At 40.8% G+C, this 23,923-nt stretch overlaps 3 protein-coding genes, 1 long non-coding RNA gene and 3 other non-coding genes across 13 annotated transcripts; 5 read left to right on the top strand and 2 right to left on the bottom strand.

Moving 5' to 3' along the window:
• The first annotated feature begins 170 nt into the window (after window positions 1-170).
• lctlb (lactase-like b) lies at window positions 171-8,722 on the top strand. Of its 5 annotated transcripts, XR_009788684.1 has the most exons (16): window positions 171-330; window positions 1,118-1,315; window positions 2,213-2,373; window positions 2,449-2,536; window positions 2,841-2,950; window positions 3,034-3,162; window positions 3,239-3,334; window positions 3,860-3,914; window positions 3,999-4,160; window positions 5,935-6,212; window positions 6,280-6,406; window positions 6,494-6,693; window positions 7,333-7,396; window positions 7,834-7,911; window positions 8,201-8,245; window positions 8,418-8,440. XR_009788684.1 is itself a non-coding variant. In XM_061774530.1 (15 exons), the coding sequence occupies exons 2-15, from the start codon at window positions 1,189-1,191 to the stop codon at window positions 8,531-8,533; spliced, it is 1,758 nt and encodes a 585-aa protein (XP_061630514.1). In that variant the 5' UTR covers window positions 171-330; window positions 1,123-1,188; the 3' UTR covers window positions 8,534-8,722. The 5 variants fall into 5 exon arrangements, 4 of the variants coding, with proteins under 4 accessions (XP_061630514.1, XP_061630513.1, XP_061630516.1 ...); XM_061774530.1 differs by lacking the exon at window positions 7,834-7,911 and having other exon boundaries at window positions 1,123-1,315; window positions 8,418-8,722; XM_061774529.1 differs by lacking the exon at window positions 7,834-7,911 and having other exon boundaries at window positions 8,418-8,722.
• Window positions 8,579-16,231, bottom strand: zwilch (zwilch kinetochore protein). Of its 3 annotated transcripts, none has more exons than XM_061774533.1 (18): window positions 16,077-16,230; window positions 15,910-15,952; window positions 15,742-15,834; window positions 15,543-15,667; window positions 14,793-14,980; window positions 14,632-14,711; window positions 14,402-14,557; window positions 14,245-14,316; window positions 14,069-14,162; window positions 12,481-12,533; window positions 11,216-11,309; window positions 11,054-11,133; window positions 10,801-10,957; window positions 10,369-10,397; window positions 10,155-10,291; window positions 9,987-10,082; window positions 9,019-9,134; window positions 8,579-8,940 (listed from the first exon to the last, which is right to left on the bottom strand). In XM_061774533.1, the coding sequence occupies exons 1-18, from the start codon at window positions 16,124-16,126 to the stop codon at window positions 8,852-8,854; spliced, it is 1,752 nt and encodes a 583-aa protein (XP_061630517.1). In that variant the 5' UTR covers window positions 16,127-16,230; the 3' UTR covers window positions 8,579-8,851. The 3 variants fall into 3 exon arrangements, with proteins under 3 accessions (XP_061630517.1, XP_061630518.1, XP_061630519.1); XM_061774534.1 differs by having other exon boundaries at window positions 9,022-9,134; XM_061774535.1 differs by lacking the exons at window positions 11,054-11,133; window positions 11,216-11,309 and having other exon boundaries at window positions 16,077-16,231.
• Window positions 16,232-16,525: 294 nt separating this feature from the next.
• Window positions 16,526-23,816, top strand: rpl4 (ribosomal protein L4). Its single transcript, XM_061774540.1, has 10 exons — window positions 16,526-16,683; window positions 17,253-17,424; window positions 19,169-19,275; window positions 19,482-19,620; window positions 19,857-19,981; window positions 20,194-20,323; window positions 22,913-23,069; window positions 23,245-23,328; window positions 23,496-23,616; window positions 23,692-23,816. The coding sequence occupies exons 1-10, from the start codon at window positions 16,681-16,683 to the stop codon at window positions 23,761-23,763; spliced, it is 1,110 nt and encodes a 369-aa protein (XP_061630524.1). The 5' UTR covers window positions 16,526-16,680; the 3' UTR covers window positions 23,764-23,816.
• On the top strand, window positions 19,324-19,422 carry LOC133478795 (small nucleolar RNA SNORD16). The gene has a single exon (XR_009788792.1). It is a non-coding gene; the product is annotated as a small nucleolar RNA SNORD16 (small nucleolar RNA).
• Window positions 19,690-19,790, top strand: LOC133478796 (small nucleolar RNA SNORD16). Its single transcript, XR_009788793.1, has one exon. It is a non-coding gene; the product is annotated as a small nucleolar RNA SNORD16 (small nucleolar RNA).
• Window positions 20,226-20,793, bottom strand: LOC133478465 (uncharacterized). The gene is made up of 2 exons (XR_009788690.1): window positions 20,674-20,793; window positions 20,226-20,591 (listed from the first exon to the last, which is right to left on the bottom strand). It is a non-coding gene; the product is annotated as an uncharacterized LOC133478465 (long non-coding RNA).
• Window positions 23,362-23,429, top strand: LOC133478793 (small nucleolar RNA SNORD18). Its single transcript, XR_009788790.1, has one exon. It is a non-coding gene; the product is annotated as a small nucleolar RNA SNORD18 (small nucleolar RNA).
• Window positions 23,817-23,923: the final 107 nt, after the last annotated feature.

Here is a 23,923-nt window from a genome sequence, read left to right as displayed (position 1 = left end):
GCCAATAGCGATGTTTTAATTCTTGCTGTACTCCAGGCCAATGGGTTATGCAGTGTAAACACTTTCTGCCAACAAACCATTCAGCATTTTCTAACAGCTACAACAATGCCGCGAGCCTCACAATAGGACCAGCTTTGACAATCATAACGGTGCCAGCTCTGCACACGTGTCAACTGCTACAGGAGGCAGGCCACAAGAGAGGAGCTTTCTTCTATACATCTACACACAAGTTTTCCACTTGGTGGGCCGCAGTCCCGGGAAAACCCCCCCATTTGCCCTGGAACTGGACTGAGCACATGTCTGCAAATGACCTCTTCATAAAATACTCAGGTAATTGGATTGGAGTTTATCACATTCAAAGCGGTCGTGTGGCCCTTTGAACGGGGAAATAAACATAGCCATGTAATTTCTCCAAGGCAAAAAAAAATTAAAATGTTAATGTTAAGTACTATATTGACATTAAAACACGTGTAGAAAGGAAGTTATTTTTTAAGTCTTAAATTGTTGCATTTCAACGAATTCTATATCGTGGTTGAAGTGTTGAACAATGCCTATTTTAAAATGTGGATAAAATAGATGCTAGAAGGAAAAAATATGAATATGTACATTCTAATAGTTGATGGTTTCAAAAATGTTTTGTTTTTAAATTAAAGTAATCCAGAATGTTGTGCTGCGCCATGATAACTCTTGTCAGTCTTAATTTGAAAGGTATGTGCTAAAATCTTAATGTACAATATATATATATTACTTATTTTGCTGAGCGTGTTGGGTAATCTATACCAAAATAACAAGTACAGGTAGCACCACATTGTATAAAATACATTCCAAGGATCATATATGTGGGGTGGGGCATATAGATGATTAAATGTCACTTTTATATGCATCATGATGTTTTTGCTTACAGTGGTGAAATCAGAGTTGTGTGAGTTCTGTCAACCTCAGCAAAATGAGTTCACAGCCCATTGGGTTTGAATGGGGTGTGTAGTTATGCGTTTGGGATGAGGGGACCCCTCACTGTCCATCACATGCTTCTATACCATTCTATGGCCACTTCATTTGATTGTGTTCTGTGTCTAAATGTGTACATTCTCTGAAATGTTGTACTTGTACATTGTAGTACAGTTCATATATTGTGGACAGAAGTGGAGGAGAACCAGACCCTAAGTGTGCTGCAGGCTGAAGAATACGATGTGGTCTGGCTGTGCGCTCAGTGTGTGGCATGTGCTTGTGTTGGTGCTGTGTGTGTCTTCGAATGAGGACTTCGACTGGACAAAGAACGACCATGGCTCCTTCTATTATGGCACTTTTCCAGCTGGTAAGATGATCCCTACATACCAACGGTATTTACACAATTAGCAGACAAGATACAGAGAGGTGCTTATTTGGGATTTGGCATTTATTGGAGAGCTTTGATCTTCTTCAGTGGGACTACAAATGTGTAACCATTATAAGCGTTTTCAAGGCATTGAATCGATTGCAACAAGACTGTTCTGTTATTCTTAGATGTTTCGCCTCTCATCTGAGCAGGCTACATCAGTTCATGCAAAAAGGCTTAGTTAGGACACACTTGACAGTGTTTGTGTGGAAAACTCAAGAATTTATGCTCCAACTTGAGGCATGTCCCTCACTACGTATGGAATCTTTCTTTTGGAATGCAAAAAAGGGGAGAGCCGTTAAGCCACCTGGCCGAGAGGCCATTGTCCGTCCACCAGAGTTGTGGGGTAGAAACTCCCTCATTGATATTCCATTCAGTTGTAAAGTTGTCGTAGAGTTACCGAATGGTCAAGGAGGCCGTGCTGTTTGTTGAAGGCAGAATTAGTGAGTCACATTAAGTTTGTTTTTGTATAGCCCTTAATCACAAAGGAGTCTCAAAAGGCTTCACAGGTCCACATTTGGCAATGATTGATTAGATTCCCTAATTTAAACCCCCCAATCAAGCAAGGAAAAACTCAAACCCCCATTTGGGGAAAAAGAAACTTTGAGAAGGGACCACAGATAGGAGGAGTTTCTTTTGAATGGACGAAAGGACGGCATTGTAAGTGTGAGATAGGTGATGTCTTAAGCCCCCTCCTCTGTTAAGCAACATTTTTTTCCACCGTTGTGAATATGGCCTCTCTTACCCCTCTTTCAAACCATCTGTCTTCCCTGTTCAGTATATTATAAGCAGACTGTGTCCTTAACGATGAATGTTCGCTGCTGATTTGTCTGTCAGGATTTTCGTGGGGTGCCGGCAGTTCAGCCTATCAAACAGAAGGAGCCTGGGATAAGGATGGAAAAGGACTGAGCATCTGGGATGTGTTCAGCCACAAGAGGGGCAAAATTCAACAAAATGACACTGGGGATTCTGCTTGTGAGGGCTACTACAAAGTCAAGGTAGGACTATCCAAAGAATATGACATGTTTCACCTAAGGTCAAAATATATATATATTTTTTTAAATGTTTGACAGGATGACGTGTCACTGATGAGAGAGCTCAAGCTGAACCACTATCGCTTCTCCATCTCCTGGCCTCGGCTCATTCCCACAGGCATAAAGTGTGAGTAACAACTGAATTACACATACACTCGTTCTAATATTTTGGTTACTTCATTTAGTTACCTGAGTGGTGCAAAGCACAGTGTTTCCTCAAATAATGCTCATCCCTTTCGTAGAGGGGAAACTGGTTGTACAAAAAAGTGGCTGTAATTTCCCTCTCTCTCCATCACAACACACACACACACCACAAATACATCAGACATGCTGACTGTAAAGTTGACCTTAAAAGAATAGAAAATAGAACACTTTGATTGTGCATGTGTATTTCATGTGATGAATATATATATTTTTAATTCAATTCACAGCCGATCATCTCAATGAAAGAGGAATTCAGTTCTATGATGATCTGATCGATCACCTGCTGGGCAGCAAGATCACTCCCATTGTGACTTTGTATCACTGGGATCTCCCGCAGGTTGGTGCACACAGAATACTAACTGAGCACACCTTTTTTTCAAAATAAATATACTTTTTATTGGGTCCATTCTGTTTTTCTAGGTCTTGCAAGAGAGATATGGTGGATGGCAAAACATAAGCATGGTCACACATTTCAATGACTTTGCCAACCTGTGCTTTGAAAGATTTGGCAACCGGGTCAAACACTGGATTACGTTCAGCAATCCATGGGTATGCTTAATTTGCATTCAGTCATATTCTACATTTCTACTGTATAAGGCCTGACATGCCAATAAATCATCTCCAGTCTGTAGCAGTGGAAGGCTATGAAACAGGTGAGCATGCTCCTGGACTGAGGACGAGAGGAACTGGAGCATACCGGGCTGCCCATCACATTATTAAGGTAGGCCCACCACCTCTTAATTCCAGCACGATCACATCACAACTGTGCCATGTACACCATCTGGGGCAGTAATAACATGACAAAAGAAAACATTTCACTAAAATATATCATACTCACCAGAGATACTGATTACTAAATGCCCTGTAAGGAAGAATTTAAAATCTGATTGGTTAAAGGAACTACTGTATAGTTTAAAGTTACCTTGGCCAGCACTACTGATTCTGAAGGCCCTGGGCATATTAGAATGACATGGCAGCACATACAGTAGATGCTGAAATCTGACTGGACAAAAAAAAAAAAAAAAAAAAGTTACATCCATGTACATGAACTGGAAGCAGTGCAGCCAACAGAAATGCAACAAAATGTAGAGAATAGACTTTTGACAATAAATGAACACAATTTCATGGAACAAATATTAGAATTTAGGTTCCAAATGTAGGTCAGTGTTTAGGCCAGCAGAGAAGGCCTTATTAGGAAGTTAAATCAAATGATCTCAAATGTAAAATCCTTTTTTTTCCCTCACAGGCTCATGCTAAAGTTTGGCACACGTATGATACGCAGTGGAGGCCAAAACAAAATGGTAGACGATCACTCACCATATTAAGTGCACTGAATCTCTCTCAGAATCCGTTTTTTTTTTAAGTGCTGCCATGTGCATTTGCAGGTCTTGTGGGCATCTCCCTGACAGCAGACTGGGGAGAGCCTGTAGACATCAGTAACCAGAAGGACATCGAAGCAGCAGAGAGATACGTCCAGTTCTCCCTTGGCTGGTTTGCAACGCCAGTCTTTCACGGAGACTACCCTCAAGTGATGAAAGACTTCATTGGCAAGTTACATCACAGTTGAATGACATGTAGAAATTGCAATTACCCCAGAAATAACCACTGAATGCTGTGATTACTGTAGCAGAAAAAAATAAATAAATAAAAGGCTATACTGCTGGTTAGGGTGGCACGGGGGACTCATTTAATAAGCAGTATCTTGCCTCACAACCAGAAGGCTCTCTGTTTGGATCTTGGGTCAGGGCTTTCTTTATATAGTTTACAGTGCTATGCAAAAAGGTAGTTGCCCCCTTCTCAAATTTTTTTTTAGTTTCCCAACTTTAAGATAATTACTAAGCAAATGTAAATATCAAACAAAGATAACTCAAGTAAACATAAAATTCAGTGTTCCATCCATCCATCCATTTTCTTCCACTTAGCCGAGGTTTAAAGTTTTTAAATGGTGATTTCATTTATTAAAAGATTTATAAAAAAAAAGTCTTCAAAGCTACATGACCCTGTGTGAAAATGTAATTTCCCCCTAAACCTAATAACTGGTTGTGCCACCCTCAGCAGTAACAACTGAACTCAAACTTTTTCTAAAACTGGCAATGAGTCTTTCACATCTCTGTGGAGATATTTTAGCCCACTCTTCCATACAGACTTGTTTTAATTCGGCAACACTGGAGGATTTTCGAGCATGAACGGCCTTTTTAAGGTCATGCCACAGCAATTCATCCGGATTCATGTCCAAACTTTGACTAGGCCACTCCAAAAAGTTTGTTTTTTTAAAGCAATTCAGAACTTGACTTGCTAGGTGTGTTTTGCATTGTTGTTCTGCTGCCGAACTCAAGAGAGACCTTCAGCTTGAGGTCACGAACTGGTGGCTGAACATTGTCCTTCAAGATTTTCTGGTAAAGAGCAGAATTGATGGGGTTCCATCAATCACAGCAGGTCGTCAAATGTCCTGAAGGAGTCAAGCAGCCACAGACCATCACACTACCATCACCATGTTTGACTGTTGTTATCTTCTTCCTCTGAAATGCTGTGTTACATTTACGCCAGATGTAACGACACACTTCTTCCAAAGAGTTCTTTTGTTTCGTCAGTCCATGGAATATGCTAAAAGTCTCATGAATCATTTAGATGCTGTTGTTGTTTTTGTGCAAAGGTAAGATAAGCCTTAATGTTATTTTTGGTCAGCAGTGGTATTCACCTTGGAACTCTGCCATGGATGCCATTTTTGCACAGTCTCTTCCTTATTGTTGAGTCATGAACACTGACCTTAACTGGGCCAAGGGAGGCCTGCAGTTCTTTAGCTGTTGTCCCAGGTTCCTTTGTGACTTCTTGGATGAGTCATCACTGTTGTCTTGGGGTAATTTTTGTAGGCTAGCCATTGCTGGGAAGTTTCACCACTGTTTCCATGTTTTCTCCATTTGTGGATAATGGCTAGCTCTGTAGTTTGCTGGAGACCTAAAGCTTTAGAAATGGCTGTGTAAGCCTTTCCGGACTGATAGATGTCAATTACTTTATTTCTCATCTCTTTTTCAATTTCTTTGGATCGTGGAAACTTTTGAGATCTTTTGGCTGACTTAATTTTGTCAGACAAGTTTTATTTAAGTGGTTTCTTGATTGAACAGGTCTGGAGGTAATCAGACTTGGGTGTGGTCAGTAAAAACAAACTAACAACTAACACACTATAAACTACTTTTTTTTTTTTAAATGAGAAGGGGGCAACTAGTTTTTTTTTAAGGCACTTAACATCCTCCCCTGTCTCTTTGTGTCAGTCCTGGGTGTATGTCAGCATGTCATCATTAACAGAGAGTGATTTGTGCGCAGGTAGAAAAAGTGTCCAGCAGGGTCTCGGGGCGTCTCGTCTGCCCACATTCTCCCCCCAGGAGAAGAGCTACATCAAGGGTACTTGTGACTTCCTGGGTATCAGTCACTTTACCACACGCTATATCACCCAGAAGAATAACCCATCGGGTCGTGGCACCAGCAGCTTCTTCATGGACCGTGACTTGGCTGAGCTGGTTGACCCCCAGTGGCCTGACCCTGGCTCAGAGTGGCTCTACTCTGTGCCGTGGGGTTTCAGACGCATGCTCAATTTTGTTAAGGTGACTGATGGTGCAACTGTCAGCTTATATGGACCAAAATGGAATACTGACTTCATTCCTTTTTCAGACTCAGTATGGAAACCCAATGATTTATGTGACTGAGAATGGAGTCTCAGAGAAAATGCAATGCACAGAACTGTGTGATGACTGGAGGATACAGTACTATAAAGACTACATCAATGAGATGCTAAAAGGTGAGCATGCTAAAGCTCCTAGGCATTTTGTCATGCGTATGCATATGCCATAAAATTAATTTTGTTCTCATCCTGCTCTTATCTCAGCTCTCAGAGATGGCGTGAACCTCAAAGGTTATACTGCATGGTCCCTGCTGGACAAGTTTGAGTGGGACGAAGGCTTCACTGAGAGGTTTGGCTTGTATTATGTGGACTTCAGGAACAAGAACAAGCCTCGCTATCCTAAAGCTTCTGTTCAGTTTTACAAACGCATCATCAGCTCCAATGGATTTCCGAATCAGAGAGAAGTAAGGCGCACTCACTATGATGAAACCAAAGAGTTTTACTTACTTAGCATTTCTCTGCATGTGCTCAGTTCAATATAATGTGGAAAAAGATACTGTAATTCGAATGTTGTTTGTCTACAACCAGACGTGAGACAAACCCAGAAAATCTGCCCTGTAAGACTTCTTGACACATTTAAAACTATATTAACCCATTATATGGCACCTTTTGAAATCTAATATGAAGACAATTATAGAAGACAAAAAAAAAAAACATCACTTATTCCAGGCACTTTTTTTTAAATTCAGTAGTTATATTAAATTCTATGGATAATCATTATATCAGAATACTCAATATTATGATTAGTTTTAGCTAATTGGCTGAAAGATATTGAGTGGTTCTACTGCCTCATAGTGATGCACGCTGGGTCCATTTTGACCTCCCCCTCCCCATAACCAAATATTTTTAAAAAAAATATCCTATAAAAATGTACTGTAGTTGCCTATTTAGCTTTTAATTTGTGTCAATGTTTTGAGTCCTGTGACAGTCTACATTTGAAATGTTACTGCCATCTTGACCAGAGCTCCAGGGAAGAAGATATAATGTACCCCAAATGGATCCTGCTGGCAAATGTCATGACTGTATATTGTACAACTCCACAGGTTGAGAACTGGAGGAGGAAGGCTGTGGAGACATGCTCATCAAGTAACCAGCTCCTAGCTGCAGGTCAGTTTGCCTTTCTTAAAAACACCCCCTACCACTAACAACTAGCTGGGGTAAACAAATAAAGATTCTGGCCTAAAATGGAAAGCTTGAAAGGCAAACTTTCAAGTAAAAAATATAATTTGAATAGAAGAATTTGAAACTGCCTCACACATGAACCTATGAATCCAAATAAAGTGGCACTGAGCAGAGCGCAGACCTCTGCCAAGGGCAAACAATAAACAATTGGTACATCCCCAAATTGTACACATTCCTAGTACACCTGCTTAAGACTGAATTACAGTAAGGAAAATGTAATTAATAAATAAACAACCTTTTGCAGGTTTAGTGTGGTCCTGTTATCAAACAAATGACCTTGGCAGTGGTAGAGTAAATTTAGTACTGGAAATACTAAATCTAGCCAAGGAAATCTGAGACATCTTCTTTGTTTGTCCCCCCAGCTAGAAGAAAGGCAACGGAACATGCAGAAAAGCCAAGGGTTTGGCCTGTGCATGATGAAGTTTAGAACTTGATTGAGGGTACAAGTCTTTACTTCATGTGTGTCGTTTTGTGGTCTTGTGCTTCGACATTTTACTAACGGTTAACTTGCATAAAGTGTGTCGCCTAACTATGATTAAACATTTGGCCACATTTCTTGATACAAGTGACAAAACAAGCAGATAGCTATAGAATAGTTATGGAATTTTGGAGCTGCTTGGTGGTGGTGCAAAGCTGCTTGTTGCAATACTTCCTACTAGATGCATGCAGTTCTCAAAGGGTTATCAATTATTGTTAATCAACTCTGAGTTATTTCTCTTTCTTTAATAGAGGATCAGCGGAGTACTGCTGCCAATATTCTAAGACTTATACATGGTAAGACACCACATGTGCTCCAAAGGAATAAAAATAAGGACAATACATATTCATTATTTTTTTTTAAATACAAACCCTTTGAGTGCTGTGCTTGAGCATCAACATGCTTTATTGGCAGTGTCTAAACCAATGTATTGCTTGTGAGTTTCTAAATCAAGTGTATTCTTTACAGACCCACTGACCAGCCACATGGAGATGGTAACGGAGATTGTTGTTCCGACTGTGTGCACACTCTCCATTTTATTGAGTGCCATCTTCCTCATGTTCCTGCTACAGAGGCGGAACTAAATGGTGCAACAATCACAACCCCAGAATACACAACCACTAAGAGAAGAAGTGGAACAGATATTTAATGGATTGTGTGTTAACATAAAAATGTTATTTTGACTGAATTTCAATTTGATGTGGAAACAGTGTTTGCTATAACAAAGCTGCAAAATTTTTAATCTTCCCATTAAAACATTGCTGTGAAATATCCCCAATTGCCTTGTTTTGGTTGTAGGACTTGCAAAAAACTAAATCCTGTGAGGTTTGCGGTGCTACTTAACCTAAAGAGAACACTAATGAGAAAAAAAACACCTCTTCTATTGGTATGTTGTGTTACATTCAGGCAAAGTTGACAAGGCTGCAGCACACCAAGGTGGAGAAGCAGACAGGCTCTGTGCTGTCATCGTTCGCTGTTTCGTTTGAATAATCTAAAAGGATGAAAAAGTTGTATTTTATGTACATTACTGGTATTTTCAGTTGAATGTGTTGGAGTGGACAAAACTCACCACCTTCTGAGATGACGTGATCAACCAGTGGTCTGTCACTGACTTTTAAGGATGTTGTGACCTTGTGAGGCCCTTGCCCACTTGACACGTCCACTCCCCACACCGCTGGATGCTCTCTTTGGTAAACATGAATAAACAGAATCACTGAGGATGCACCCACTGAACACAACAATAAGTACATCAGCACAGTCTGATGCAGTGATTCCCAACCAATGTGACATTAGATATTGTGACGTGTCAACTTATCCAATTACACTTAATTGGTCTGAAAACTTTCATTCTTTTACGACAAATAACGCAGCTTTGTTTGTCTATGCCAGTGTGACAGGCTGAACAATTCAATTAGATGCTCTTCCACTAGATGGCAGAAGGTACAATTTAGCTGCGCATCTACCTATCGCATTCACCTATCGACATTAATTTAGAGATAATAAAACACAGAATATAGCCTTGCGTTCAACTAGACTAGGCCCGATTTCACCGAGATTTTGTGAGTAAATTAAGACAAAATAATTACTTCAGTATATTTACTTTTTGTGGCATTTTTTTTTTTGGTGTTGTGACGAGATTTTTCTAATGCACAATATGTGCTTTGATACAATACAAGTTGGGACACAGTGGTGTAACGAGACCAATTATGCACAAAAAAATAATTAATTTTCCCTTACCAAAAGAAAAATAAAATACAATCATCTGTTGCCGCAAGCGGGTCTCCTTCTCAAACCAAAAGCACGTAATTAATCAACCCCTGTGTGTGTACAACCCCTAGCGCAGGTCTAACTAAAAAAAAGTGGCTGTGGTCGGTTACTTTCCTCCTTGCAAGCATATTTAAAACAACATGAATGAAAATGAAACAATTATAATACAACCGCATTTGCCTTATTTAAAGTGAAACATTTTTACTGCTGTACTAGGTCTGTTCTGGACATAATAGAGCAGCTTTTTGTGCAGGCAGACGTCTTCCTTACTTCTGGTAGAAATGAGTGATCAATTCCGGTTTGATTTTCAGTTTGAACTCATGCTTCTCATTATAGGGGGATATTTTGTAGTGCTGTAAACACAACCTTTGAGAACAGAAAGTTAAATTTAGTGTTGGGTTTTTGAAAAAAATAATGCAATGAGCAAACTTGACAAACTTTGTAAGGAGTAAGAGTCTGTCCTTGGGCAAACCCAGGAATGTGGTGCAGGTCACAACTATTTCCAGCAGATGGTGCAGTTTCTTCAATCGGACAAACTGCTCCTGAAGATCAACCTCTGTGCTCAGGTAATAACACTGTGTAGAGCCAAACAATATCTATCAATATCTACTCAATATTTGCTCTACAGTAGGCAAAATGTCTCTAAGCTTACCAAGTTGTTTGCCGTTGTCAGTTCTTCCTCTGAGAAAAAAAAAAAAAAGATTGAATATCGTCAAAGGCAATGTTTGCTGCACGAGTTCAAACACAGACAATCATTTAGTATGTCAAGGAAGCAACCAGAGATGGGCATTTTGACGACATTTCCTTGATTGGCTATGTGGGAAATTTGTGATAAATTATTCAATTAATGCCTACAGGCAATTTTAATGCCTGATGTGAGTTTTCTTCAGAACACAAACTACTGCAGTTAAGACAATCAACAGCGCCACTGCGGGTTGCAGACAAGTTTTGCACTCCATTGCTTCAAGACATGATTAATCAACTATCAATTCCAAACAGTCAGCTGAATTATAAACATCAATTAATCAAATATGCCCATCCCTAGGACACAAAATACTGCTTCAGAGTGTTGTTAGGAGTTTACCAATGAGGTAGTTGAAGTAATCTTTCCTCATCTTGTCCAGGCCCATTTCTAACAACATTTGGACAGGCGTGAGGCCTGTAAGCGATACACGCTCGATCTTCTGGTGGTAGGACTGCAGGATGAGCTTGCTGAGAGAGCTGCTATTGTCTCTGTGAATCTGGTGGGAACACAAATATATATAACAGAGCAGTCAATGACGCAGCCTGTCATTTGTCTTTTTTTTTTTTTTTTAACCAGTTGACAGAAGCCTTACCCAAGGCTTGATGTAACCGTAAGTCAGGGCCTCGATGACCAATTTCAAGCTGTCTCCAATGTCTTGATAGCATGTCACACCTGGAATACATTTTTTTATTGCTGCCTGAGTTTTGCTACAACCACATGAATCCTGGTTTCTTTAATGAGGGAACTGACTCACTCTTTTGCATGTGAACCCACAGCTGCTCCACAAAATCCAAATCGCCTCGTTCCAGTAAAGAGTTAAAAAGTGGAGGGTCGCTTTCAGGGTTTGTCTTTTGAAACAAATAAAAAAATAAGATAGTGTAGATGGGATGGGACTTTATTGAGCCCACTCAGTGAAAAGGTACTTAGTTGTTAAAAGCAGAGCAAAATTCAGAGGACAAAAATATTTTTAAAATTGCAAGTATTAAAGTAAAGAAGTAAAAAATCCACAAATAGGTGAATCCGCAGGTGCTGAACCATAAGTATGTGAGGGTCGTTATTGGAATATAAAATTACCTGTATCGGGATATACATTTTTGTCCATATCGCAAAGTTCTAGTTCAGGGTCACAGGGAAGCTGGGGTCTATCCTATCTGACTGAGGGGGAAAGGCACCCTGAATTGGTCAGCAATTAACATGGCACTTTTAGACAGATAATTCACACCTACAGCCACTGAGCAGGAATTGATCGTAGGCTGGGTGCCAGGACCTCTCAATAGTGCCTGAACAGTGACTGCTCAAAAATCTTTTGTAAAAACAGGGGTAATAATAATTTTTAAAATGTAAAAAAAACTAAGAAAATAGGGAATCTTTTTTACTTATTCTGCAAGAACAAAAGTCTTTTACCATCTTAAAGATACCATTCACGTTTTTGTCTAGCGTATGAATAATTCTGGCCTTAACTGTCCAGAAATCTGTACTGTAAATAAGATATAGCAAAAAAAACAACCAAACAAAAAAATGCTTTCTTATGAGAAGCAAGTATTTATCTTTTTGGTTTTAATCCCGGGTGGCACGGTGGGTGACTGGTTAGAGCGTCAGCCTCACAGTTCTGAGGAGTGGGGTTCAATCCCCGGCCCCGCCTGTGTGGAGTTTGCATGTTCTCCCCATGCCTGCGTGGGTTTTCTCCGGGCACTCCGGTTTCCTCCCACATCCCAAAAACATGCACGTTAATTGAAAACTCTAAATTGCCCGTAGGTGTGAATGTGAGCGTGAATGGTTGTTTGTTTGTATGTGCCTTGCGATTGGCTGGCAACCAGTTCAGGGTGTACCCCGCCTCCTGCCCGAAGATAGCTGGGATAGGCTCCAGCACACCCGCGACACTAGTGAGGAGAAGCAGCTCAGAAAATGGATGGATGGATGATTTTCATCCCAAAATTTATTATTATTCTTTTTTTTATAACATGGTTGCAGAAAAAGGCTATAGATATTTTTTTACAAAAATGTTATGCTTTACTGTACCTCTGCTGGTTTGGAAGCCTGTTCTTGTTGCAACTTTATGGGGCTCTGTAGCTCTTAAAGAAAATTTTAAAAACAGGATTAGCATGAGTATAACTGTAAAACCTGTATTAAAAAAATAAAAAAAACTACATACAATGCCGTGACATTTCCCCCTACTCAAATTCTCTGTTTTTTTGCATCGTTTCCCCACTGCAATGTTAAAGATTATCTAACAAATGTATGGTAAATATAAAACCAAGATAACTCAAGTAAACATAAAATGCAGTTTTTATATAGTGATATATGTATATATAAACTACTCAAAGCTACCTGGCCATGTGTAAAAAAGCAATTGCCCCCTCATCAAATTTTTGGGGAAAGCTGAGTTCATTTTCATTGACCACACTCAAGCCTGATTACCTCCAGACCTGTTCAATCAATAAATCATTTAGATAAATAGTACCTATCTGACAAAATTAAGTCGGCCAAAAGATCTCAAAAAGCTGCAACAAAATGCCACGGTCCAAAGAAATTCAAGAACAGATGAGAAATAAAGTAACTGACATCGACTGTATTAGTCTGGAAAAGGATACAAAGCCATTTCTACAGCTTTAGGACTCGAGCGCCCCACGGTGAGAGCCATTATCCACAAATGGAGAAAACACGGAACAGTGGTGAACCTTCCCAAGAGTGGCCGGCCTACAAAAATTACTCCAAGAGCACAACGACGACTCATCCAGGAGATCACATAGGAACCCCGGACAACATCTAAAGAACTGCAGGCCTCCCTTGTCTCAGTTAAGGTCAGTGTTCATGTTGTAATGTGTGTATATGTGTTATGTGGTAAACACAGACACACACACGCACACAACTCCAAGCACTGACTTTTTTTTTTTTTTTTGTCCTGTTCGGCTGTTAGGTCAAGCAGAATGGAGGATCTGTATCCCTTTTATGCCGGAACAGTTTTACTGTATCACATTGGAGTTTTTAGGCTGCCGCTGTGGTTGCTTAGTATTATAATGGATATTTATTGAGAATCAGAGTCGATCAGAACAAAGTTTCTAGAGAGGAGTGAGCAAATAAGACAAAAGACAAAGCACTAATTATAAACACGATGAGAAAAGTAAATCATTATATATCTAGAACAATGACACATTAGATATGATTGTTGGATGGGGCAGTAGTGCTACACCCTGTGAGGGAAGGACAGGACAAGATAGGACAGGAGAAGAAGCATGCAGGACAAGGGTCGTGAACCCGGCTGTGTGGTGGGAGTGACTATGTAAATTATAAAAGTACTGTATGGACTGACAAGAGGAAAGTTGAACTTTTTGGAAGGTGTGTGTCTAGTTACATGTGGTGTAAACGTAACAGAATTGTAGAAAAAGAATGTCATACCAGCAGTCAACCGTGGTGGTAGTAGTGGACTGGATGACTTGCTGTGATGCATGGAACCATGAATTCACAATTTAAAAACTACATTGTATGTTTACTTTGGTTATCTTTGTCTGATATTTACATTTGTTTGATGATCCTAAACATTTAAATGGGTAAACCATGCAAAACAATTACTTGAGAAGATTGAAAAGACTTTTTCATGGGACTGTACCTTCAAGGTATTCCTTGGTCAGATCCACTGCCGACTTGCTTTCCAAAGGATCCAACCACTCCATCTTACCAGTTCTCAAGCCATCAGCAAGAATCTAAAAGGGCAAAACAAGGAACAGTTAACTCACAGGTGCGTAGCAATACTGTATTATCACAGTATTGGAGGAAGACACACACCTGAAGAAACTGTAGCTCCCTGAACATTGCAAACATTGGGGTCCTCGTGTCTCCACTAGCAACTTTGATATTCTGCAACATTTTAAACTGTGTGTAAATATGTTTTTTGAATTATTTATTAAGAGCAGTGTGACATTTGAATGTGAGTGTATCTTACTAGTGTGGCTGTAGAAGACAGCGGGGGTGTCTCAAGGACACTCTCAACGTGGCTCCACGTGAAATCCACTGTCACGCTACTTTGTGATTCAATTGTAGTGTTTTCAACGACAGTTGAGCCAAGCAGGACGAACTTGGCATTTCCTTTAATTGCCATCTCGAGGCAATCAAAAAAGGAGTCATATATTGTAAGACAAAACTCAAAATAAAATAGATAGGATGCTGCTTTACCGTGGATGGGTGGTGCCTTTTCTTGTGCTCTCTTTTTAGCTCATCTAAAGTTATGAGTGCGCTTTTGTTCACAACAGGGCCTAACAGTTTAATTGGAATAAAAACAGTCACACATTGGGTTCATTTGTTTCAAGATGAATTCAAGTAATTCAGCCATATACCTGTGAATGTGACAGAGTATAATTTGACACCACAAACTTTATTGGCCACACAGACACCTTCAGCTCCAAACCAGATTGTACGAGCTGGATCTGACATGTCACATCGTACCCACAAAGGGCGCAGCGCAGGATCATCCACAGAATGAACGTTGGCATTTTGAGATAACGTGTACCAAGATAGCAGCTGCCTTTAAAATAAAAACAAACCAGAAGATAAAAAAAAAAAACTTAGCTCAGGGGTCACTAACATCATTCTAAAAGGTAAACACTTGGAGAGCTTTATAGAAATGAATGGCATGCTGGAGCCTAACCCAGCTATCTTTGGGCGAGAGGTGGGGTACACCCTGAACTGGTCGCCAGCCAATCGCAGGGCACATAGAAACAGACAACCATTCGCACACCTTCACACCTATGGGCAACTTAGAGTCTTCAAATAACCTACCACGTATGATTTTGGGATATGGGGGAGAACATGCAAACTCCACACAGGCGAGGCTAGATTTGACCCCAGGTTTTCAGAACTGTGAGGCGGACGTGCTCATCAGTCACCCACCGTGACGCCTGATATGTTTCCTAACTTGTTATTAAATCATTGTTGATAATTGTTGTGAGTAATGATCAGTGCCTTCACATAGACGAATATAATCAATTATTAATTAATAATACCATACAATTAAAGATCATTTGAACAAATTTCAGAAGTGTGTATCAAACCTTTGGAATAAACAGTTCCCAAGAAGTATTAATCACCTTGCTTTTCTGATGGTGAGAGGCTGTGGTGCCAGTTCCGGTTGAAGCGCAGTCAACACATCGCCATCAGTGCAGTTTGATGTCTCAAACGACGATTCTTCACCAGAGTCGTTCAGTTTAGGAACCTTTGAGAAAAGAGAATAATCTACATGATGCGACAGGGGCAACATTGATTCGCCTTAACTTGAGAAGTGCTCACTGTTTTTTCACAAATAAAGACTTCCTGGTCCCCGTAGTCCAAACTCAGCGCTGCAATTCTGTTTCCATCCTTCTTCCATATTCGGATTTCATCCTGAAAACAACAGGTACTCACGATTTAATTGCAAAAATTATTAGAAAACTCGGCATCGACAGAAAATTTTAATACCTCATAAGTGCACGAATCATTGTTTTTATCTTCTTGAAGAGCCCTATAAACAGAAAACCGAGAATATAATTCATTCAGGGTGCTTTCTAGCTAACGGCTATCAAAACAAAGCTTTTCTATTGAAACACTCTAACAGCAAATACCATACAGTGAGACGTAAAACTCACCTGAGTGTATTAAAAAACTCTTTCACACATGATAAAACCTTGGTGGCCATCGGTGATAAGGGCACTTTGTTGGGACTCCAACTTGGCTGCTGCTGTTTTGAGCTTGACCCTCGCGCGCTCTGCTCAAACTGACGTCATAAGGTCAGAGTTCGTCACATATAGTAATACTTTCAAATAAATGATGTGACAAGTGAATAAATACTGGAAAAGTATACTCGGTAAATCTGCGCTGTTTTATGGTCACTGAAGAAATTAAGCTATTACATTAAATAATACAGTCATGTTCAGAAAGTACTTCCGTTTCACGTCACGTTCGACATGGCGTAAAGAAATAGTCCCCACAAAAGACACCAGCTCAAATGGACACATTTTTATGGAGAAAAAGTAAAATCGCAACGTAATTGATGAAAGAGTAGTATTAAATATAAAACATGTCTTTTGCGGTTGTTAAATTGCCTTTGTCAAAATAAGGCTTTTGGCGGAAGTGGTGTTCTTTTCGGCGGAGGCATAATCCTTTGAGGGCGGAGAACACGCTTCCTTTTTTCTGTGGCCGCCATAACGTGAGGAGCGTGGTTCTCGGCGAGCCGAAGCGTAAATAACGATTATGGTGAGAAACCACTGTAATTTTGCTTTTTTAACGTAAATGTCGTGTTTTTGTGAGAACTGTATCTTCGCGAGGGGTTATTTTCACCTATGATGAAAGTTTGGAGCGGCACTACTCCCGGCCAGAGCAACTACTACGAGGGAGCCATTTTGAACTAGTACTGCCAGTCTCCTTGTGACACGTGTGTCGGCTTTTTCCGTAGCTCTTCTACGGCAGCCAAATAATATTTTGCAATAAACGCCAGACAAGCTAATTGCTCCTCTTGTTTGTCTAGTTTTTTTATTTTGCATTTATTCGTCTTAAAGTCTTAAATTAAATACCATGCAGGTTATAGCGCTACTTTGGCTGACTAGTGTGAGCTAACAGGCCCTGTTCGTCTTGCTTTCGAGAAATTCACACCGTGAGCGAAACTAAGTAAAAGATAACTTGCATATTATTTATTAAATTTAAACTAGGTTGATTATGTAGACTCAAATTGCATTCATTTGATGCCAATTACAGCTGCATAATGACTCCGTGTACTCTTAATATCCAATAGATGCCGAAGGTAAATAATAATTTTTACTTTGTAGGCCTGTGCCCGACCCCTCATCTCGGTTTATTCCGAGAAAGGAGACTCCTCAGGCAAGAATGTTGTCCTGCCTGCAGTGTTCAGGGCTCCCATTCGCCCTGATGTTGTGAATTTTGTGCATACCAACATGCGCAAGAACAGTCGCCAGCCCTATGCAGTCAGCGCACTGGCAGGTGAGTGCAATAAACATACATGCAAATCGGCGTAAACATACATGCAAATCAGTCGCCTTTTGGCGTATTAACACTAGATAGGCCAGCCCGGCTGATCGTCGTGGCGGCCATGTTGGGAAGGTCGTCGTTACCATTAAGACGAACAAAAACAACAGCTTTCATGTATTGTAGTATTTGCCTGGCAATGTCTGCCCAAACGTGAATATTTCAGCTCACTTATAACTTGAGAAAACACCATGCAGTAAATTGCAGATGTTTTGTTGTCATTGTAACTGTGCATACACACAAGCCCACACACAGCAACATCAGAATTAGCATTTTATTTTGTGTGTGTGTGTGTGTATATATATATATATATATATATATATATTTAAAAAAAATCAATTAATGTTCATGCTATGGTTAAAAATGAGAAGTTACTCACTGTTTACTCAGTACTTGGGTAATTATTTCACCGTGTACATTTTACTCAAGGAATTTTTTGGGAAGACTACTTTTTACTTGTCACATTGTCAATTAACAGTATTCTTACTTGAGTACAATATTTGGCTATCGGACATCTGCTATTGCGGCGGCACGGTGGCCGACTGGTTAGAGCGTCAGCCTCACAGTTCTGAGGTGCGGGGTTCAATCCCCGTCCCCGCCTGTGTGGAGTTTGCATGTTCTCCCCGTGCCTGCGTGGGTTTTCTCCGGGCACTCCGGTTTCCTCCCACATCCCAAAAACATGCATTAATTGGAGACTCTAAATTGCCCGTAGGCATGACTGTGAGTGCGAATGGTTGTTTGTTTCTATGTGCCCTGCGATTGGCTGGCAACCAGTTCAGGGTGTACCCCGCCTCCTGCCCGATGACAGCTGGTATAGGCTCCAGCACGCCCGCGACCCTAGTGAGGAGAAGCGGCTCAGAAAATGGATGGATGGACATCTGCTATTGCTACTCTTGCATTTAAGCAGCATTTTTACTCATCAGATCAGCCAGTGATGTATTTGTTGCACTGGTCTTTTGTATTTTCGCGTTTAGGTGCTGCAGGTCGTGGCCTTGGTTGTGGTCCCAGTGGAACAGCGGAGCACACGTAACATCGGCGAGAAGAATTAGGAAACGCGCCTACATTTATAAAATTAGTTTACGGATGTTAAAGTAAAGTGAAGGAGCGATGTTAGGGATTATGTCACAAGAAAGAGTGAACTAACTTCAAATTTAGCAATGGCCAATTAAAAACAGAAAAATATTGTACTTAATATTTCCTGGTGGATGCATTTGGGATTAGCCTTTCAAGTTGGCAATAGTGTAACAGACAATGATTTTAGTCAATTATTTTCCAGAATGAGAGTGCTTAAAGAGGAGGATGCTATTCATGTGGCACAGCTTGAAGCAGGCATCCGATGCAGGTGGAGATAAGCCTGGCTCATGTTGGAGGCCAAAACAAAAAAGCAAAGAAATGAGGCAAATTTAATTTTAATCCTAAATTTGTACACCAACATGTACTTGAGCGGTGTAAATGTTTTTCTGTATGAAGAAATTGTGTTTATTTTGCCTTATTGTACTCTTCAGTCTTCCAGATTGCTTAATTTATGTCAAAATCAAAAACTGGGACCCCCCCAAATGTATTTATTTTATTTTTTTGGGGGGGGGGGGCACCTTTTTCACGCCTTTGGTGTTTGCTTGTCTGAATAAACTGCGTTCGGTACTGATATATAAAGTTCTTATACCATGATGTCAGTTATGCAGTGACTTATTTATTTTAGGCCACCAGACCAGTGCTGAGTCCTGGGGTACAGGAAGGGCTGTGGCCCGTATCCCTCGTGTGAGGGGTGGTGGTACTCACCGTTCTGGCCAGGGTGCCTTTGGAAACGTATCCTTTTTCAGTTAAACTGTGCAACTGCGCGGTAATTGTCAAACGTGCACTGATGGTGTAATTTGCGTCCGACACTGCGTCCAGTGACAGAATGCCTGCTGTCAAATACTGGCTCAGTTGACTGACGAACTTTGTTTCTGAGCATGTAAGTATATTTAAGTATTGTGTCAGTGTTTGCTTAATGACCTTGATTTTGCTACAAGATGTGTCGTGGAGGGCGCATGTTTGCCCCCACCAAGACCTGGCGTCGTTGGCACCGCAGGATCAACACGACCCAGAAGCGTTATGCCCTCTGCTCTGCTCTGGCTGCTACTGCCATCCCTGCGCTTGTCATGTCCAAGGGTGAGCACAGCCTTAAATTGATTACAATCCTAAACTGATGGTTTAATTCTACTACCTAATACTACCACTTGCCATGATGGTGTAATTTGCGTCTGACCCTGTGAACAGTTGACAGTTGCCTGCTGTCTCAAAGCTGTCACAGGGTGGTGATGTGCGTTTAAATCTGAGCAGGTTCAACGAAATTCTTTTATAGTTGTGATGTTGTCTGCCAAATGTTGACATGATTTTCTCTACAGGACACCGTGTTGAGGAAATCCCAGAAGTCCCTTTGGTGGTTGAAGACAAAGTTGAGGGCTACAAGAAAACCAAGGAGGCAGTGCTCCTGCTGAAGAAGCTTAAAGCCTGGAATGACATAAAGAAGGTAGTGTCCAATTCCAAGAATTTGATTGAATTGTATTCTATGTATTATACATATTGCTATTCTTTTAAGCACTATATTGTCACTTGACTGACTGAAACAGTGCACAATGGATGCGGGTAATTTAATAGTGGCATATAGCATTTGTTTGATTAAGCCAAAAGTATGCAAACGTTTTAGTCCTCTGCCTAACATTGTGAACCTCCAATTATCAGGTCTACGCCTCTCAGCGCATGCGTGCCGGAAAGGGTAAGATGAGGAATCGACGACGCATTCAACGCAGAGGGCCTTGTATCATCTATAACCAAGATGCTGGTGTCACCAAGGCTTTCAGAAATATTCCTGGTAAGTATTCATGGTTTCATGTTTCAGGTTGGGGTGGTGTAGTCAATAGTACTATTCCTCAAAGTGTCATGAATGGCTTGAGACTGGACCCAAGAGCAGGTGGTGGCTGAGAGGTAGTGATGAACAGTTTGTTGAAAAGGGAAATGGGAATGGTCCAAGAGATGCCCCGGCGGGTTGTTGATGCAACGAATGCGTGGCAGGTAGTGAAGAGGGCTGGCTTGGCGGCGAGGTGGCAGAAATCCACTTGGCGAGGGACACGGAGGAAACACTAGAGGACAAGGAAAAACACAGAGCTCAGAATGATGACAAGGAATTGCGTAGCTTACTTGGAAACTGTGGAGCTGTTGTACCGCTGGAAAAGCGGCAATACTCCGGATCAGGATTTCCAGGATCAGGCAGGCTTAAATGCAGGTGGTAACGAGGGCTGATTGGTGAAAGGTGTGCGGCCAAGGAAGGTGCTGGAAAGAGGGAGGGCGGAGGAGAGAGAGAGAGAGAGGGAGCACCAAAGACCAAAGCACCACCCAGGCTCCAACAATAGTACTGCAGGGCAGCTCATGACACAAAGGCTACTAAAAAATATATTTTTGTAATCTCTTTAATTATCCCTTGAGTTAATAGAAATGTCCCGATCAATTTTTTTTGCACCAGAGTCTGAGTCACTTGATTTTTACTATGTGCCAATATAGAGTCTGGGCTTTACACTATCAGGATTTTTGGGGCAGATCAGCGAGTTAAAAAAAAAACGATCGCCGATCACAAGATGGAGCAATGTGTCTATTAAAGTAACCTGTTCATTTACTGTATATACTTGTATACTTAATTGCTCAAAATTATATTTACAATAAATAATGTATCTTCATCTATTTATGCCAGTGAGACATAGTGACAGGTCTTCTATTAGATGGCAGGAAGTAGATGCAGTAATTAATGTATCTGCTTTTTGTGACATTTTTGTTTGTTGGTGTACTGTGAGATTTTTCAATTGTAAAATATGTTCCTTGGCTCCATAAAGGTTGGAATTCACTGCTCAAGTGAGGTCGTGTTTTCTAATCAGTCAGGTCCATCCAACATTACAACATGACAGAAATAATAACTTACTGTTATTAAATTATTTTATTGTTCCGTATTTTCTGACCATAAGGCGCACTTAAGTCTTAAATTTTCTCCAAAATGGACGGGTGCCTTATAATGTGGCGCGCCTCGTGTGTGCACAGAGTTCCAAAATCTGTAAATGTTGTTGCTTGACTGACTGGGAGCATTTCCTGCCGACACGCTGCTTATATAAAGGAAAGGCGGATGTGACTGAGGACAGCATGCCGACGTTAAAGGGGGAAGGGTGCACGTGAAAGAGGACTTTAAAGGCACGCCCCCATTAGGAATATAGTGCCGGTATGTGCATTGTGCAAAACATCGGTTTGGCTAAGTACCCCCGAAAATGGCACCTACGGAGAGACACGCTTACGAAGCACAGTTTAAACTGCAAGCTATCAGTTATGCGGAGGGACATGACTAAAATTAAGAGAAGAAAGAAAGAAAGAAATAAAGAGACTAAGATTAGCCGCTACCAAAGTGATGGAAAAGCCAAAGTATGGAGAAAGGGTCTGCTTTTGATTCAAAACACAAGCTGATCTGTGAAGCATGGTGGAGGTAATGTCATGGCTTGGGCTTGCATGGCTGCTTCTGGAACGGGCTCACTAGTCTTTGATGATGTAACTTGTGACGGTAGCAGCAGAATAAATTACGAAGTCTACAAAAGCATTTGTCTGTCAATTTACAGAAAAATGTATCCAAACTAATTGGGAGAAGCTTGATTATGCAACAAGACAATGACCCAAAACACACTGCCAACACAACAAAACACTTCATCAGGGGGAAAAAGTGGAAGGTCATAGACTGGTCAAGTCAATCACCGGACCTTAACCCAGGAGAGCATGCATTTTACCTCCTGAAGAGGAGACTGAAGGGAGAATCCCCCAGAAACAAGAACTGAAAGAGGCTACAGTAAAGGCCTGAAAAAGCTTTTGAAATGAAGGAAGCAACAGTCTGAAGTCAATGGGTCGCAGGCTAATGCAGTTATTGCAAGTAAGGGTTATGCCACCAAATATTAAATCTTATTCACTTTGTTAATTTGTCTTTTCTAATACTTCTGCATGCTTGAAAAGTAGGTGGCTTCAAACAAAAGTCCTGTCCTGAGTAGTTTAACACATGTAGATGTGCCGGTAAATACCATGAAATAAAAGCTGGAATTCTGAACTTATGTTCCTCTTTTGATCTGTAACCCAGATGTTTTCAAAATACAACAAAAACAAAGGGATTGACCTTGCCGTTCTAATACTTTGGGAGGTGTGTGTGTGTGTAACATATATTCATGCACCATAGTCCAAATATGTGGCCAAATGTATTTGTGCCTCAGGAGTATTGTAACTTCACGTTCTTTTGTTGTTGTTGTTTTTTTTTCCTACCCAATGCCATCAGCTGAAAATTTGTGATTAAGCCTTGAGTCATAATCGCATGATCAGATAGGGACAACTCTAGTTATTAAACTAGATTTTGTGGTGCTGGTTGTATGAAGTTGGACTTGTTTTGCAGGCATCACTCTCCAGAATGTGAACAAGCTGAACCTTCTGAGACTGGCCCCCGGCGGTCATGTTGGTCGCTTCTGCATCTGGACTGAGAGCGCCTTCCGCAAGCTGGATGAGTTGTACGGCACCTGGCGTAAACCTTCCTCCCTCAAGGTTGACTACAAGTGAGTTCCTTGTGGAACAGTATGGTTGCTGTACTTACTGTGATGAGCTTTCCTACTTCAGTCCGTTTTTGACACTTGTGATATGAATAAAATTCTGTCTCTATTGAATACCAAAACATTGATTTAACTTTATATTGTAAATTGAGCAAATTAAGTAGTAGTCATTCCATTTCAGCTTGCCAATGCACAAGATGACTAACACAGACCTGAGTAGGATTCTGAAGAGCGAGGAGATCCAGAAAGCACTTCGTGCACCCAGGCGAGTGAACATTTGTAATTTGCTCTGATGTTGAAGCCATGATGATACTCCTACTTCAGGTCCGTGTTTCTGAATCCTGATAAATTGGAAGTCCTGAGCAATGCCCTGACTCAGGCACTCAAATTTAAAAGTATTGGCATGCATCATTGTTTGCCTTCTCCTTGCAGGAAGAAGATCAAGCGCAGAGTCCTGAAGAAGAATCCTCTGAAGAACATGAGGATAATGTTCAAACTGAACCCATATGCCAAGACTGCCAGACGTCACGCAATTCTCAAGCATGATCCCAAGGTAAGAAACTAGCAAACCACTCTTGTAGCATGAACCTTGTATTTTTATCTGACTGAAATTGTTTGGTTCCAACAGATCAAGGCTAAGATGCTGAAACCCAAGAAGAAGCCTGGAAAGAAGGGAGCACCCAAGAAAATCAAGGCTTAAATTTTTACCTGACTGGAGTTCACTGAACAATAAATAAGTTTGGATCAAATTAAGAGTTCGACCTGTCCTTAACATTTTTATTCTATAATTTGCTTTTCACATACTGCAGAAAGCATTGTGTTCTGTGGTTAAAGAACTCAAGGTGAAAATGCACTAGCAG

The sequence above is a fragment of the Phyllopteryx taeniolatus genome, chromosome 5 (assembly GCF_024500385.1).
Source record: "Phyllopteryx taeniolatus isolate TA_2022b chromosome 5, UOR_Ptae_1.2, whole genome shotgun sequence".
In the NCBI taxonomy this organism is placed as follows: Eukaryota; Metazoa; Chordata; class Actinopteri; order Syngnathiformes; family Syngnathidae; genus Phyllopteryx; species Phyllopteryx taeniolatus.
This window is presented reverse-complemented; position numbering and strand designations above follow the sequence as displayed.